General features: G+C 53.8%; 1 protein-coding gene across 1 annotated transcript in view; it reads right to left on the minus strand.

Annotated features, from left to right (window-relative positions):
• VAX2 (ventral anterior homeobox 2) overlaps positions 1–9,225 on the minus strand; it is a 30,295-nt gene extending 21,070 nt beyond the window's left edge. The window contains exon 1 of the mRNA XM_012646455.1: positions 8,946–9,225. Coding sequence (XP_012501909.1) covers positions 8,946–9,192 — 247 coding nt within the window. The 5' untranslated portion in view covers positions 9,193–9,225. The remainder of the gene's footprint in view (positions 1–8,945) is intronic.
• Positions 9,226–11,597: the final 2,372 nt, after the last annotated feature.

Raw genomic sequence — 11,597 nt, forward strand, 5'->3', positions numbered from 1 at the left:
CTTGAGCCCAGGAGTTTGAGGTTGCTGTGAGCTAGGCTGACATCATGGCATTCTAGCCCAGGTAACAGAGCTAGACTGTCTAAAAAAAAAAAAAAAATCCCACTTTTGTAATATATAACTTACATATTTATGTTTTCTAATTATTAGGTGAATTTTGGGAGGTAAATCTTGAGAGTGGAAGTGCATTATGTAGGAGAAATGGGGATCTTTCTACTTTTACATGACATAGCAAAACAGTATGAATTGCTTTTATAATTAAAAAGATATTTTGGCCAGGCGTGATGGTTCATGCCTGTAATCCTAGGCCAAGGCAGGAGGATCACTTGAGGCCGGGCGTTTGAGACCAGCCTTAGCAACATAGCGAACTCTGGTCTCTACAAAAAATAACAAAATTAGCTGGGCATGGTGGTATGCACCTGTAGTCGCAGCTACTATGGAGGCTGAGACAGGAGAATCCCTTGAGCCCAGGAGTTTGAGGTTACAGTAAGCTATGAAGCCACCATTGCACTCTAGCCTGGTTAACAGAGTGAGATTTTGCCATAAATAAATACATTTTATACTACAGAAAACGAAAGATATCCTAAGCAAGATTAAAAGATAAATTATAAACTAGAAAATTTGCAATATATATTGACAGCAATGAGATACTCTCTGTAATAAATAGAGTTTCTACAATACAATAAGGAAGGGGATATTTGAAATTTAAACTGTTCAAAGGAAATGAATCAGTAGATAGCAGAAGAAATACAACTGGCCAGTAAACATGAAAATATGCTCAACTTCACTAACAATCAAAGAAGTAGAAATTAAAATGCCAGTGAGGCACTTTTTATCACCGACGGAAGTGAAAAGATACGTAATGTCCAGTGTGGGGAGAGGGCAAAGGTGGGGATATAAATCACTAAACTTTTTCCATTGAATAATTTGACAATATCTATCCACATGTAAAGTGTGAACTGTGCTGGCAAGATTTGGAGAAATAAGTACTTTCAGGCATTGCTGATGGGAGTATAAATTGCTACCATCTCATGGAGGGCAATTTGGCATTATCTTCCAAATTTCTAACACAGATACCATTTGACCCAGTAACCCACTTTTAGAAACTTCTCTGACAGATGTACGTACACATGTGGAAATGACTAAGGAACAAATTTATTTATTGCAACATTATATATAGTAGCAACAGATAAGAAAAAACTAAATGTCCACCAAGGGGGCACCAGTCATATAACATACATTAAGGTCCCTCTGGTTCATATAAATGAAATACTATGCAATTATAAAAAATAAAAAGTTCTTCACATTCCAAGAAATATTGGAAGAAAAAATTAATAGATCCGCACTGACTTGCATAAGCATAAACAGTATCCAGCAGGACATATTAGAAAGTGATTAAAGTAGCTGCCTGTGAACCAGGTGGGAAGAGGGAGAGGGGTACAGGGATGGAGAGGTTTTTTCACTGTATTTTTTTTGTTTGTTTTTTGTTTTTTTGAGACAGAGTCTCACTCTTTTGCCAGAGCTAGAGTGCCATGGCGTCAGCCTAGCTCACAGCAACTTTAAATTCCTGAGCTCAAGCAATCCTTCTGCCTCAGCCTCCCAAGTAGCTGGGACTACAGGCATGTGCCACCATGCCCGGCTAATTTTTTCTATTTTTTAGTTGTTTGGCTAATTTATCTCTATTTATAGTAGATAGGGGATCTCGCTCTTGCTCAGGCTGATCTCCAACTCCTGAGCTCATGCAATCCTCCCGCCTCGGCCTCCCAGAGTGCTAGGATTACAGGCGTGAACCACCGCGCGCGGCCTCACTGTATACTTTTTAAAAAGAGCGGGGCCTGTGCCTGTAATCCCAGAGAGATGCCATCTGTTGATGTTTGGGGGAAAAAAAGACGTTCTGATGAATTAATTCCCTATTTTACAATTAAGTGAAAAGAAAAACGTTACAATTGTGTGTGTAAATCTTTTGAAGTAGGAATTACAGTGCTAGAAATTTATCCCACAGAAACACTCAAAGAAGGGCGCAAAGACCCTTGCCTTGGGAGTTTACTTCACAGTATTTATATTAAGGAAAAACAACCCCAACCTACCTTGAGAGGCTAGGGGAAGGAGGCTTTCCCCAACCAAAGGAAACTCTACAGTTAAGGGACAGTGTGAACTGGTTCAGCTGAAAAGATGATCACTAAAGATTAAATTTTTAAAAAAGATGAACTGCAAAACAGCCTATGTAATGTGAGTATGCCTTTGTATATGTTTGTATAGGAGCTGGGAAAAATCGCCTGGAAGGTCACACCGGCAGTGGTATCGCGGCCTGTTTCCGAAAGCCTTCCCCGGCTCCCAGGGTGTGTGCGCGCGCGTTTTTCTTTTCTTTTCTTATTTTAACGAGTGCGTATTACTTTTTTGAATTAAATCCTCCGACTGTCTACATTGTAAGCGTGGCCAGGTGGGATCCTCTGCCCCGCCCTGGCTCTCCGCAGCTCCAGGGATGGGACGGCCCGAGGGAGCGGGGAGCCTCCAAAAGTCAACGCTTCCAGCAAAATGCTAAAGAAACCGTGGCTTCAATTGCCCCGTTATTTTTAGCTCCAGCCGCGGGCTGCAGGCGTGTGAGTTGGGAGGGGCAGGGGTGCAGATTTATCGAGTTATTTCTGTCTAGCCGCTGGCTGGCTTTGTGGTGGAACCTCACGCCCAGCAGCCTCGGAAAGCCGGGAGACTTACTCTTGACCTTGCGAGCGGCCCTGTGCTTCCTACGACCTCCTGCTCCAGCCCGGCCCGGCCTCTAAGCGGCCTTCCCGCCCCGGCTATCCAGCTACCGGTAAAAAACAAACAACAACAAAATTGAGGTTTTTCAGGTTTTGTATTTCAGTGGTTCCCAAAGTTGCGGATTGCACAAACGAAATTCCAAAAATATGATGTTTTCAACTGTATATTTTAATAACGATTCTACGTTCTGCCATCATCACCGCCTCCTATAAGAAGGTCAGTGTAACGTCAAAAAATGAGTTAAACTCGGAAGATATGCTCCTCCCGGAGAAGGGCGTTGCTCGCCTCATACCTACGGAAAAACGCGATGTCGACGATATTTGTCTCATTTCTTTCATTCGACAAATATTTACTGAGTGCCTACTATGTGCTAAGAACGTATCTGTGGAGATTGCGTGGATTTACCTGGCGCGGAGATCACTTCCTACGTGGTTCCCGCGCGGCAATGAGGGAACCAGGCCTCCGGCTCTCGCCTGGCTTGATCTCAGCGCCCAAGACTCTACCCCGCCGCCCTTGGCCCCGCTTCGCTTCGGGAGCCGGTCAGGGTCCGCGGTAGTTCCTGGGAAGCTGCGTGCGGGCAGCCTCAGCCATAATCAGTGTGGCACACAGTAGGTGCGCATTGACGTTTGTGGAATGAGTCGAAATGCAAGAAAAGCCAAGGGCATGGGAGAGACGGTTCAAGGGGGAGCCGTAGCCTTTTCAGCAGGCCCCCACTAGGACCTTACAGCGCGCCTCTCCTGCCGCCGCACGCAGGCCCGGCTTTCCTGGGGCCGCCCATTCCTCGGCGGTGAAGGCCAGAGCCAGGCCTGGCGCGGGCCACCTCTGTCCACAGTGCTGGATGCCACCCGGGGGCATACCGGGCGTCTGCCCGCAGCGACAGAACAGTCCGGGAGGCCGGAAACCCCAACTGCCCTCCCAGATGAAGGTGTGGGGAAGAGCCAGGAGCCTAGACCACCCTGGATCCCAGGGATTCGTGAGCAGTCTCACTCGGCCTCCATGTAATCTATCAGAGCATCTCAAATTGGCGTACTGAACCGGGAGACGCACGGCCAGGTAAATCGCCACGGGGTTCCCAAGAAGAGTAAGATCAATCGTTATTTTATATTAAACAAAGAAGAAACAGACAAAATTCATATGCTCCTCCTCTCCTGCGTTAAAATAGAAATCAAAGAAATTTAGTGAACAAGGAGGGAGCTTGGGGCCAGAGAGGTCACTGGGGAAATGGCGTCCAGGCCAACGTGAGACATAGACGCGCTCTCTCCCTACAGGTGGTGCGCAAAGACTTGAGTCCGGCGCGGTGACTGGCCCCAGGACGCACGCCGCTGCCCTCTCCTCCCTTTCCCACAGCCCCAGGTACCCACTCACTGGAAGGATTTGGTCTTCTTGCCCCGCGGAGTCACCCCGGGGCCTCCTGGGAGTCCGTCCCTGAGGACGTGTGTGTGTGAGGGGGATGAGGTGGTGGTTCCACGGGCTCCTGGGTCCACGCGACCACGCTGGGGACAGAAACAGCGTGAGAAGGGAAGGGGAGCCGTCTAACCCTTCCGCACGGCTCCCTGATAATGAAAACTGGGCGTACAAGACACAACAAGACGACACAGGGTTGCCGGTCTGCTTCCGTGAGGGGGTGCGTGGTGGTGGGGATGGGTATATAAACGGAAAAAACAAAAGACCCAAATGAGAGGGCCGGACATACGCTGGCGATGGGAATGTGGGTCTCCTGTCCAAACTAAAGGAAAAGGAAAAATACAACATGAAACCAAGCAAACCCAAGAAAATAAAAAAAGAAACCTAATACCCTCCACAGACCCTAAAACTAAAAAATAATAAAAACAAATTATCAAAATCCCAAAGCGTGGTTTCCTGCCGGAGCCATTTAAACCTCTCCGCCTCTGCCTGGGGGTGCTGGTCCTGGGCTATCCGTTCTATTAACAGGGTCCGATATCGAGACGAAGGCCCCATTGTCCTTGTTAAACGCCTGCCCGGCAGGGCTAGGCCTGCGGCCTGGACCCAGCCTCCCAGAGGCTGCTGGAAATCCAAGCAGAAAGCCAGCGGACGCCGGCGGCGATGAGCCCAGATCCGGCTGCTGGCGGGGGCGTCTGTCGCCGCAGTAAGCTCGAAGCCAGAGCCCCCAAGCCGCGGCCCCTTGTGTGGCTTCTCCAGACGCGTCTCGGGGAGCGAGGACCCCGCCGGGTGCACGCCATTGTGCTTGTGTACGTGTTCGGACGTGCGTGTTTCTGGATCGCGGGTCCCGACTGCCCGCGGATTCTCCGAGGGGCCAGACACCGCTCAGGTCCAGCCCGACGCCCACTGCGGGAATTGCCCAGCCCGAGCCAGAGTCCCGGCCTTGTCTTCTCACGGCCCCTCACGGCCCGCAGCCATCAGCGCATCGGTCAAGCTCCCAGGTGAAAGAGTTTTCACTGGTGAGGGGAGGTAGGCGCAGGGAGTCACTCCTGCAAGGCCCGCGCAGTTCTGCCCTCCCGCTCCCAGGCACAGGGGTGCGGAGGGTGCATCTCGAATGGGGTTTCGAGGCCCGCAGGGGCGTCGCCCAGCCCCGAGTGGCCGCTTTGGGTGACAGGGAAGCGAGCCGCGCATTGTCCGTAAAAGTTGCTGGGTCGGGTCACTCTGACGGACAGACATTCCAGGCTGTATCAATATTGTTGAATTTGTGCCCCGATTAATTTGGGAAACACGTCGTCACGTCTGTGTGGAGGTGCGAGCGTGGATTTCGTAGAGAGTTTGGGTCCGAGTTGTCCACCTCTTCTGTCTGCCGGGATCCCGGCTCCACCGAAAAGGCCATTGCGTGGACACGGCACTATGCTTAGAGGCGGCCTGTTCCTTTGGTTGCCTCCAGCCTGCGGTTGGCGCGCCCTTTCCAAACATAAAACAAAAGGATTTTCCTATCCCCACCCATCACTGGCCAAAGGCTTGTGCTAGCGGAAGTGGGGGGAGGCCTTCTCCGAATTATGGTTTGGGTGGAAGCCTCGCTGTATGGGCGGTGAGGTGTGCCGGATGCCTATTGTGGGATTGTGGGTCCACGCCGGTCATCTCCGTAGCTGTTTGTGGCTGTGTGTGAAGTGAAGTAGCCTCGTTTTGAGGGTATGCAGCATGCTGGCCTCCCTGGCTCCCTACCCTGTATTCGCAGAGGCAGCTAGAAGCCTGAGCCCTTGGCTGAGGAAGGGTCCCACCAAGGAGATTGGGGAAGGCCACACTGTGTGGTCTGCACGGTGGTGCCAGTTTTTTTTTTTTCATCAGTGGGTGTTCACCTTCCAACACAGCTCAGCCCCTAGGCCCAGAGCCAGCAGGAAGCGGGGAAGGGTGAGTTGGAAGAGGCCTCTGACAACCAAGGTCCACTGCTCCTCCCGCCAAAAGTGGTTTGTGAGTCACCTCAGAGCTACCCCCTTCCTTTCCTCCTTCAACAAATATTTATGGAGATCCTGCTGGGTTGTTTGCAATTTTACAGACCTCATCTCTGATCTTTAGCAAGCCCTTCAGGTAAGGCCTATGGGTCCCTTGTACAGACAAGGAAACAGAGACAAAGAAACTGGTTCTGGTTTAAAAGGCTATAGGGCCATTATTCTAAACCAACTTTGCTGAACTCCGGAGCCCATCCTCTCCCCCTAATCACCTGTGTCAAAGTACTCCCTCAACAGATCTGCTCCCTTGGGGTAGGCCCTCTGTTGAGAGTGGAGAATGAAAAGGAGGCTGAAAGGACACAGAGGGAGTGGGGCAGTTTCTCAGAAAGGCCTCACCCCATCATCAACACGGGGCTGCAAGGGCAAATGCCTCCTTTCGACCTTTTAGTGACTTCCTTCCAAGGTACTTTGGGAGGATGTGTTCTCAGAGGTCAAGGGCAAAATGTACTAAGGCCCTCTGGGAGGAGGGACATTCATTCTGGGCCCAAGGCACAGCACACTTCACAGGACTTTCCTTCACCAGTGCCAAACTTGTTTCATTGATCAGAGCCTCTGCCCTGAGCCATGGTGGGGCTGCAAGTGACGCAGGTGACCTAGCTAGGAGAGATTAGTGGTAAATGATGTCCTGAGCATTTCAGACCTGTAATAACCTCTTCATCATTAAATAGGGAAGGGCAGACGGATTTACAAGGATGCCCCATTTGTCATTTATTTCTGTTAGGTACATAAATATATCCCCTATACTTTATATCTAATATTTCTATTATATTTTTACAAATGTAATGGCATTGGGGTGTGTGTGTATACATTTATAAAAGTACACCCCTTAAAGATGCACACAGGCTGCCCCATAGAGAGTGGGAGTCCATCTCTGCCTGGCTGTGGATTGCTCCCAGCTTGGGTGGCCCCACCTCACAGGGTGGCTCCCACTTTCTATGAGTTTACACCTAGGGGCTATTTAATTGACATCTGTACACAAAATTTATTTGTTCTACATACAAGGTTAGTGGAGTGGAGGGGGTGGTAGGTGAGCACAGAACTCACAATTGTCCTGGCAGAAGGAAATGTCCACCTACAGGTGGAATTTGAGGTGATGAGTGTCACAGGCAGGGACTTTTGAGGTCTTAGCCTGGGAGTGTGTGGGCACAGGAGACTGATTTCTCCATCTCTGGAAACCTTACATATTTCCTTAAGGAAACCACGCTGGCTGCTTACCCTTTGCACCTAGGACGGCCCACAATCTAAAGAATGAAATCTAATTTAATCCCAGGTGCCCAACAGGTCCGCGCACCTGCTGGAATTCCTGGTAGTGTAACTGCCTTCGCAGCCAACTATGGGTGGCAGTAAACACCTATACTCTCAGTGACAACATCTGGTGCCAGAAGTGTTTCCCGAGGCTAGGGTCCCTGTGTCTGTGTTCAAGACAGTCATCACTTTCATATTGGGCTGCCTCCATGGTCTACTCCAGCCATGTCGCCATACCCAGAGCCACCCACACCCAGCCACTGCAGAGAGATTGTGCCCAAGCCGCCCAAGGTATCCCAGTCAGCTTGTGGGAGCCGAGTCAGAGCAGACAGATTCGGGATCCCCGCCCTGGAGCAACCAAGAGCTGGTTCCCTTTCCCCAGGCGCAGGCTGAGGAAATCAGCTCTGGCCCGCCGCCTCCAGAGGCCCCGCGGCTCTCCGGACAGGCGCTTGTGAAGAAGAGGCTGGAAAGAGGCAGCGGGAGGGAGCTGAAGAAGGAGCCGGGGCGAGCCGTTACCGCCAGTGGGCTCTTCTGGCGCTGGGTCTCCGGGTGAGGGGGCTTCGGGATGGCGGGGGCAACAGACTTCGGGCCTTGGCCTGGGGTTGAGCTGAGGGCAAGACCCCGGAGTCCTCTTTCTACTCCCTTCTTGCCGGGCGAGGCCTGGATCAAGTGAAAGCTGAGCCTTCGGCTTGGCGTGAGGCTGGTGTTGGGGGCCTGGGGAGCCTTGGCCTCGCGGCGAAGCCAGGCAGAGCTGGGTAGTCGGACGCAGTCCAGATCGAGGGGACTTGCAGGGAGAGGGTGCTGGGAAGGTTCGTTCGGCGGAGAAAGATGGCCGGGAAAGAGAGGAGGGCGAGGGGCGAGGGAGGAAGGCGAGAACGCGAAAGGCCAGGCCTCGGGAAGGCGGCGCCGAGAGCCGGCTGGGCCCAGGCGCCGCGAGGAAGTGGACACAGAGAGTGAAGCACAAGCGGGTGAGAGCCGCACACGCCACCCTCCGCGTGCCGTGCCCTCTTCCGGGAGCAACCCCTACGGGTCCGGAATACTGGCGATGGGAAACAAGGCTGGGCAGGAGGCGGGGAAGCACCCTGGTGGCCAAGCAGAGTCCGGCCCTTTTCCTCCTGCGGTTGCCGACGCTGGTCCCTTCACGTCCTGTCCCCGAGGAGCGCGCGTGACGCTTTTCTCCGTACTTGCCCTGAGGGTTGCGGGGCGACCCGGCTCTCCGCATCCCACACCCCCAGTTCTGCTCCCGCCACAGTAGGCGGCCCTGCTGGGCCTAGGGTGAGGGGACGAGCCCGAGAAGCTGAGAAATGTAAGGCGGAGAAACGGGACCTCTTCGGTCCCATTCGCTGCTTTGTCCCCTACACTCAACTCAATGTCCAGCACACAATAGACGCTCAAAATAATATTTGCTGAATGAATGAATGATGAATGAATGAATATATGAATTGGGAGGATGGAGGATGCAGGAAGGTCGGAGGCCTCCTGTATGGATAGGGTGGGGGTCCAGCGGATCAGGGCCGCGGGCTGTCCCCTTACCTCGCACCAGGATGCGGCGGCAGTGGTCCGCCTCGCCGGGCCCGGGCTGCCCGTCGCTGTCCGCGCCGCTCTCCCTGGAGCCCGCAGGGCTGGAGGCCAAGGTCCGGGTAACCTCCGTTGGGCTGCGGCCACCCCCATCAACTCGCAAGTCCTCCGCTCCGTCGCGGTCCCCGCCGCGCCCACCGTCGCCACCAGACTCCGCCCGGCTCGCGGGGCCGCGGTCGCGCTCGGCGCCCCCATCGCCCATGCCTACAGCCACTGCCGCCTTCCCTGCCGCCAGCCAGCCCAGGCTGGCCAAGCGCGCGGCTCCCCGCCCCTCGCGGACCCCGCCGGACTCCTCCTCCTCCGGCCCAGCCCCGCCCCCGCCCGGCTGCTCCTCCCCTCCCTGCTGATTGGGCGGGAGCCAGAGTTCCAGTACTCTGGGCGACGCGGGGGCTCCGCGCCAGGGGGAGAGGGGAAGAGGAGGGGGAGCGGTGGCCCCACTCCATCCCTAGTCTAGCCCTGCTCTGAGCCTGGCCGAGGGAGACCGAGGCGGCTCTGCGCTACTGAGGAACGCCCTACACCCTTTCCTAAAGTTTATTAACCTCTCCTCCCACCACCATTTCCCTAGCCTACTCATCTCCCCATTGCCTTCGTCCCCAGGGAAGCGCAGCCTCTGAGCTCAGGCCGGTTCAGCAGGATCAATAACCAAAGTGCGCAAGGAAGGCGATCCCGGCGAGATCTAGCAGAGAACAAGGTTGGCCTTGCTCTCGGGCGCTTGTCGCGGGGGGTAGGGTGGCTGGAAGCTGGGGCGCAGTGAGCCAACCCCCAGATTCATGCCCATACCCACACTCATGAACACTGACTGGAGGCCCCTCCCGGCCCTCCTGGGAGAGCAAGGCCGAGAGTGGGTAAATGAGCCTAGGAGAGTGATGCACGGAGACTGACTCACCCGCATTCCCAGGTTGGGGTTCGGGGGGGATAGAAAACAGACGGGCAGACTGCGAGTCCAGGAGCCGAGATAGTCGAGAATGAGGCTGAGACCTTGGTAGGCAGTAAACTGCTGTGTCCCCAGCAGCTCTGAGGCTGGCATAGCGAACTGCATCACGAAACAGGTATAGAAGGTAGAGATTCCTTGTTTCCCTCCGCTGAGCTTCTCCCGCTCTTGTCCCTCGTCTCCAGGTCCGTCTTCTCTGGACTGAGGACGGGCAAAGGGAGAATGTGAGCAGGGCTGGAAGTGAAGCGGGGACAGCCTTTGAAGAGCTGAGTAGGTGGGGTCCCTGGGCATAGTGCTGGGCCCTCCGCGGCGTCCGGGATGTCCAGCATTTTCTGGAGAGGCCAGCGCTTGCCCGAGTCTGGTGTCTCTGGACAGCTCCAGGAGGTGCCAGGCCCAGATTTCCCTTCTTTGACGGAGAAAGGGGCTTGGAAGAAAGATTGAAGAGGTATGTGCAAATGTGTGTGGCAGAGAGCCCATGACCCCTCCCCTAAAGCACTAAAACTACAGACTTCTCTTTTCTGACCCACTAGGGGTGAGCCAGGTGCTAGATGGCAGAGTAGGGAGGGTGCTTTGTTCTGTCCCAGGGTCTGGTTAAGGGTGTCTGTGAGAGTGCCCATGGATATGCCAGTGTAAGTGGCTGTGGAATGGCCAAGTGTGTCCCTGGTGCAGTCTCTATGGCTTCTGTGAGCAGGCAAGCAAGTATACGAGGGCGTGCGTGTGTCAGTGTCATAGCGTGTGTCCAGTGTGCCTGTGAGTGGTTGGGTGTGTGTATGTGTCCAATGACAAATGTCCCCAGCTGAATGCAAGGTGGGTGGAGGCACATCAATTATTTAATTGGGTGACTAACTACTCTGCTCTGGGTTTGGGACCTGGGGAAAAGGGGAAGGGTAAAGATAACAGAGGAGGCGGCTCACTGGTCCTACTAACTGAAGGAAGGAAAGGTAGCCACACAGTGGGTGGGTGATGGGAGAGGCGGGATTGCGCCCAGGGTGTAGGTCAGGGTGTGCAGAGGTTGAGCAGTGCGGACTAACTGTAGGTGCTGAGAGTTTGTGGCACCTGGAGCATGGGGCCGTGCGAGTGTGGATATGCAAGAGGAAGGGGTGTGAAAGGTTTGTAGGGTTTCAGGAGGGGGGCCCTGAGGAAAGTCTGACCCAGCAGGGATAGAGCTGGGCTTGAAGGAGGCCTTGATGCATGTGTGGGTGAGCCCTGTACTCTGTCCCTCCCGACCTGGCCCCTGGAGAGGCAGTCGAACTTATTAGTGACCGCCTCCCCCAGGCCAATAGGAGGGGGAGGAGGGGCACCAAGCCACCACCTCCACTCTGCACTCCAGTTTTTCTCTTCTCGGGCTCTCTCAAGTTTATTTTTATTATTCAAGTAAGATGCATCTAGTATACACAAATTGTTAGAAAGCCTTCTGCCTGCCACGCACGAGGCCCTGGTTTCTGTGCAAACAAAAATAGAAAAACAGCATCTGCTGGACCCTGAGAGGCTTCGTTTGTTTTCATCATTTTAATTTTTCATTTCACAAATGGCATCTTTCCGTTCCAGTAACTCGGGTCTCCATCCCAGCGTCCTCTTCTGGGGTGCATGGATGGGCTTCCAGGCGTGCACACACTCTTGGTGAGCCGGGTGTTCTCCTGCCCTCGGAGGCCTCGGGTAGAGTCCTGCGGAGCCAG

This window comes from Propithecus coquereli, unplaced genomic scaffold, assembly GCF_000956105.1.
Source record: "Propithecus coquereli isolate 6110/MARCELLA unplaced genomic scaffold, Pcoq_1.0 Scaffold243, whole genome shotgun sequence".
In the NCBI taxonomy this organism is placed as follows: domain Eukaryota; kingdom Metazoa; phylum Chordata; class Mammalia; order Primates; family Indriidae; genus Propithecus; species Propithecus coquereli.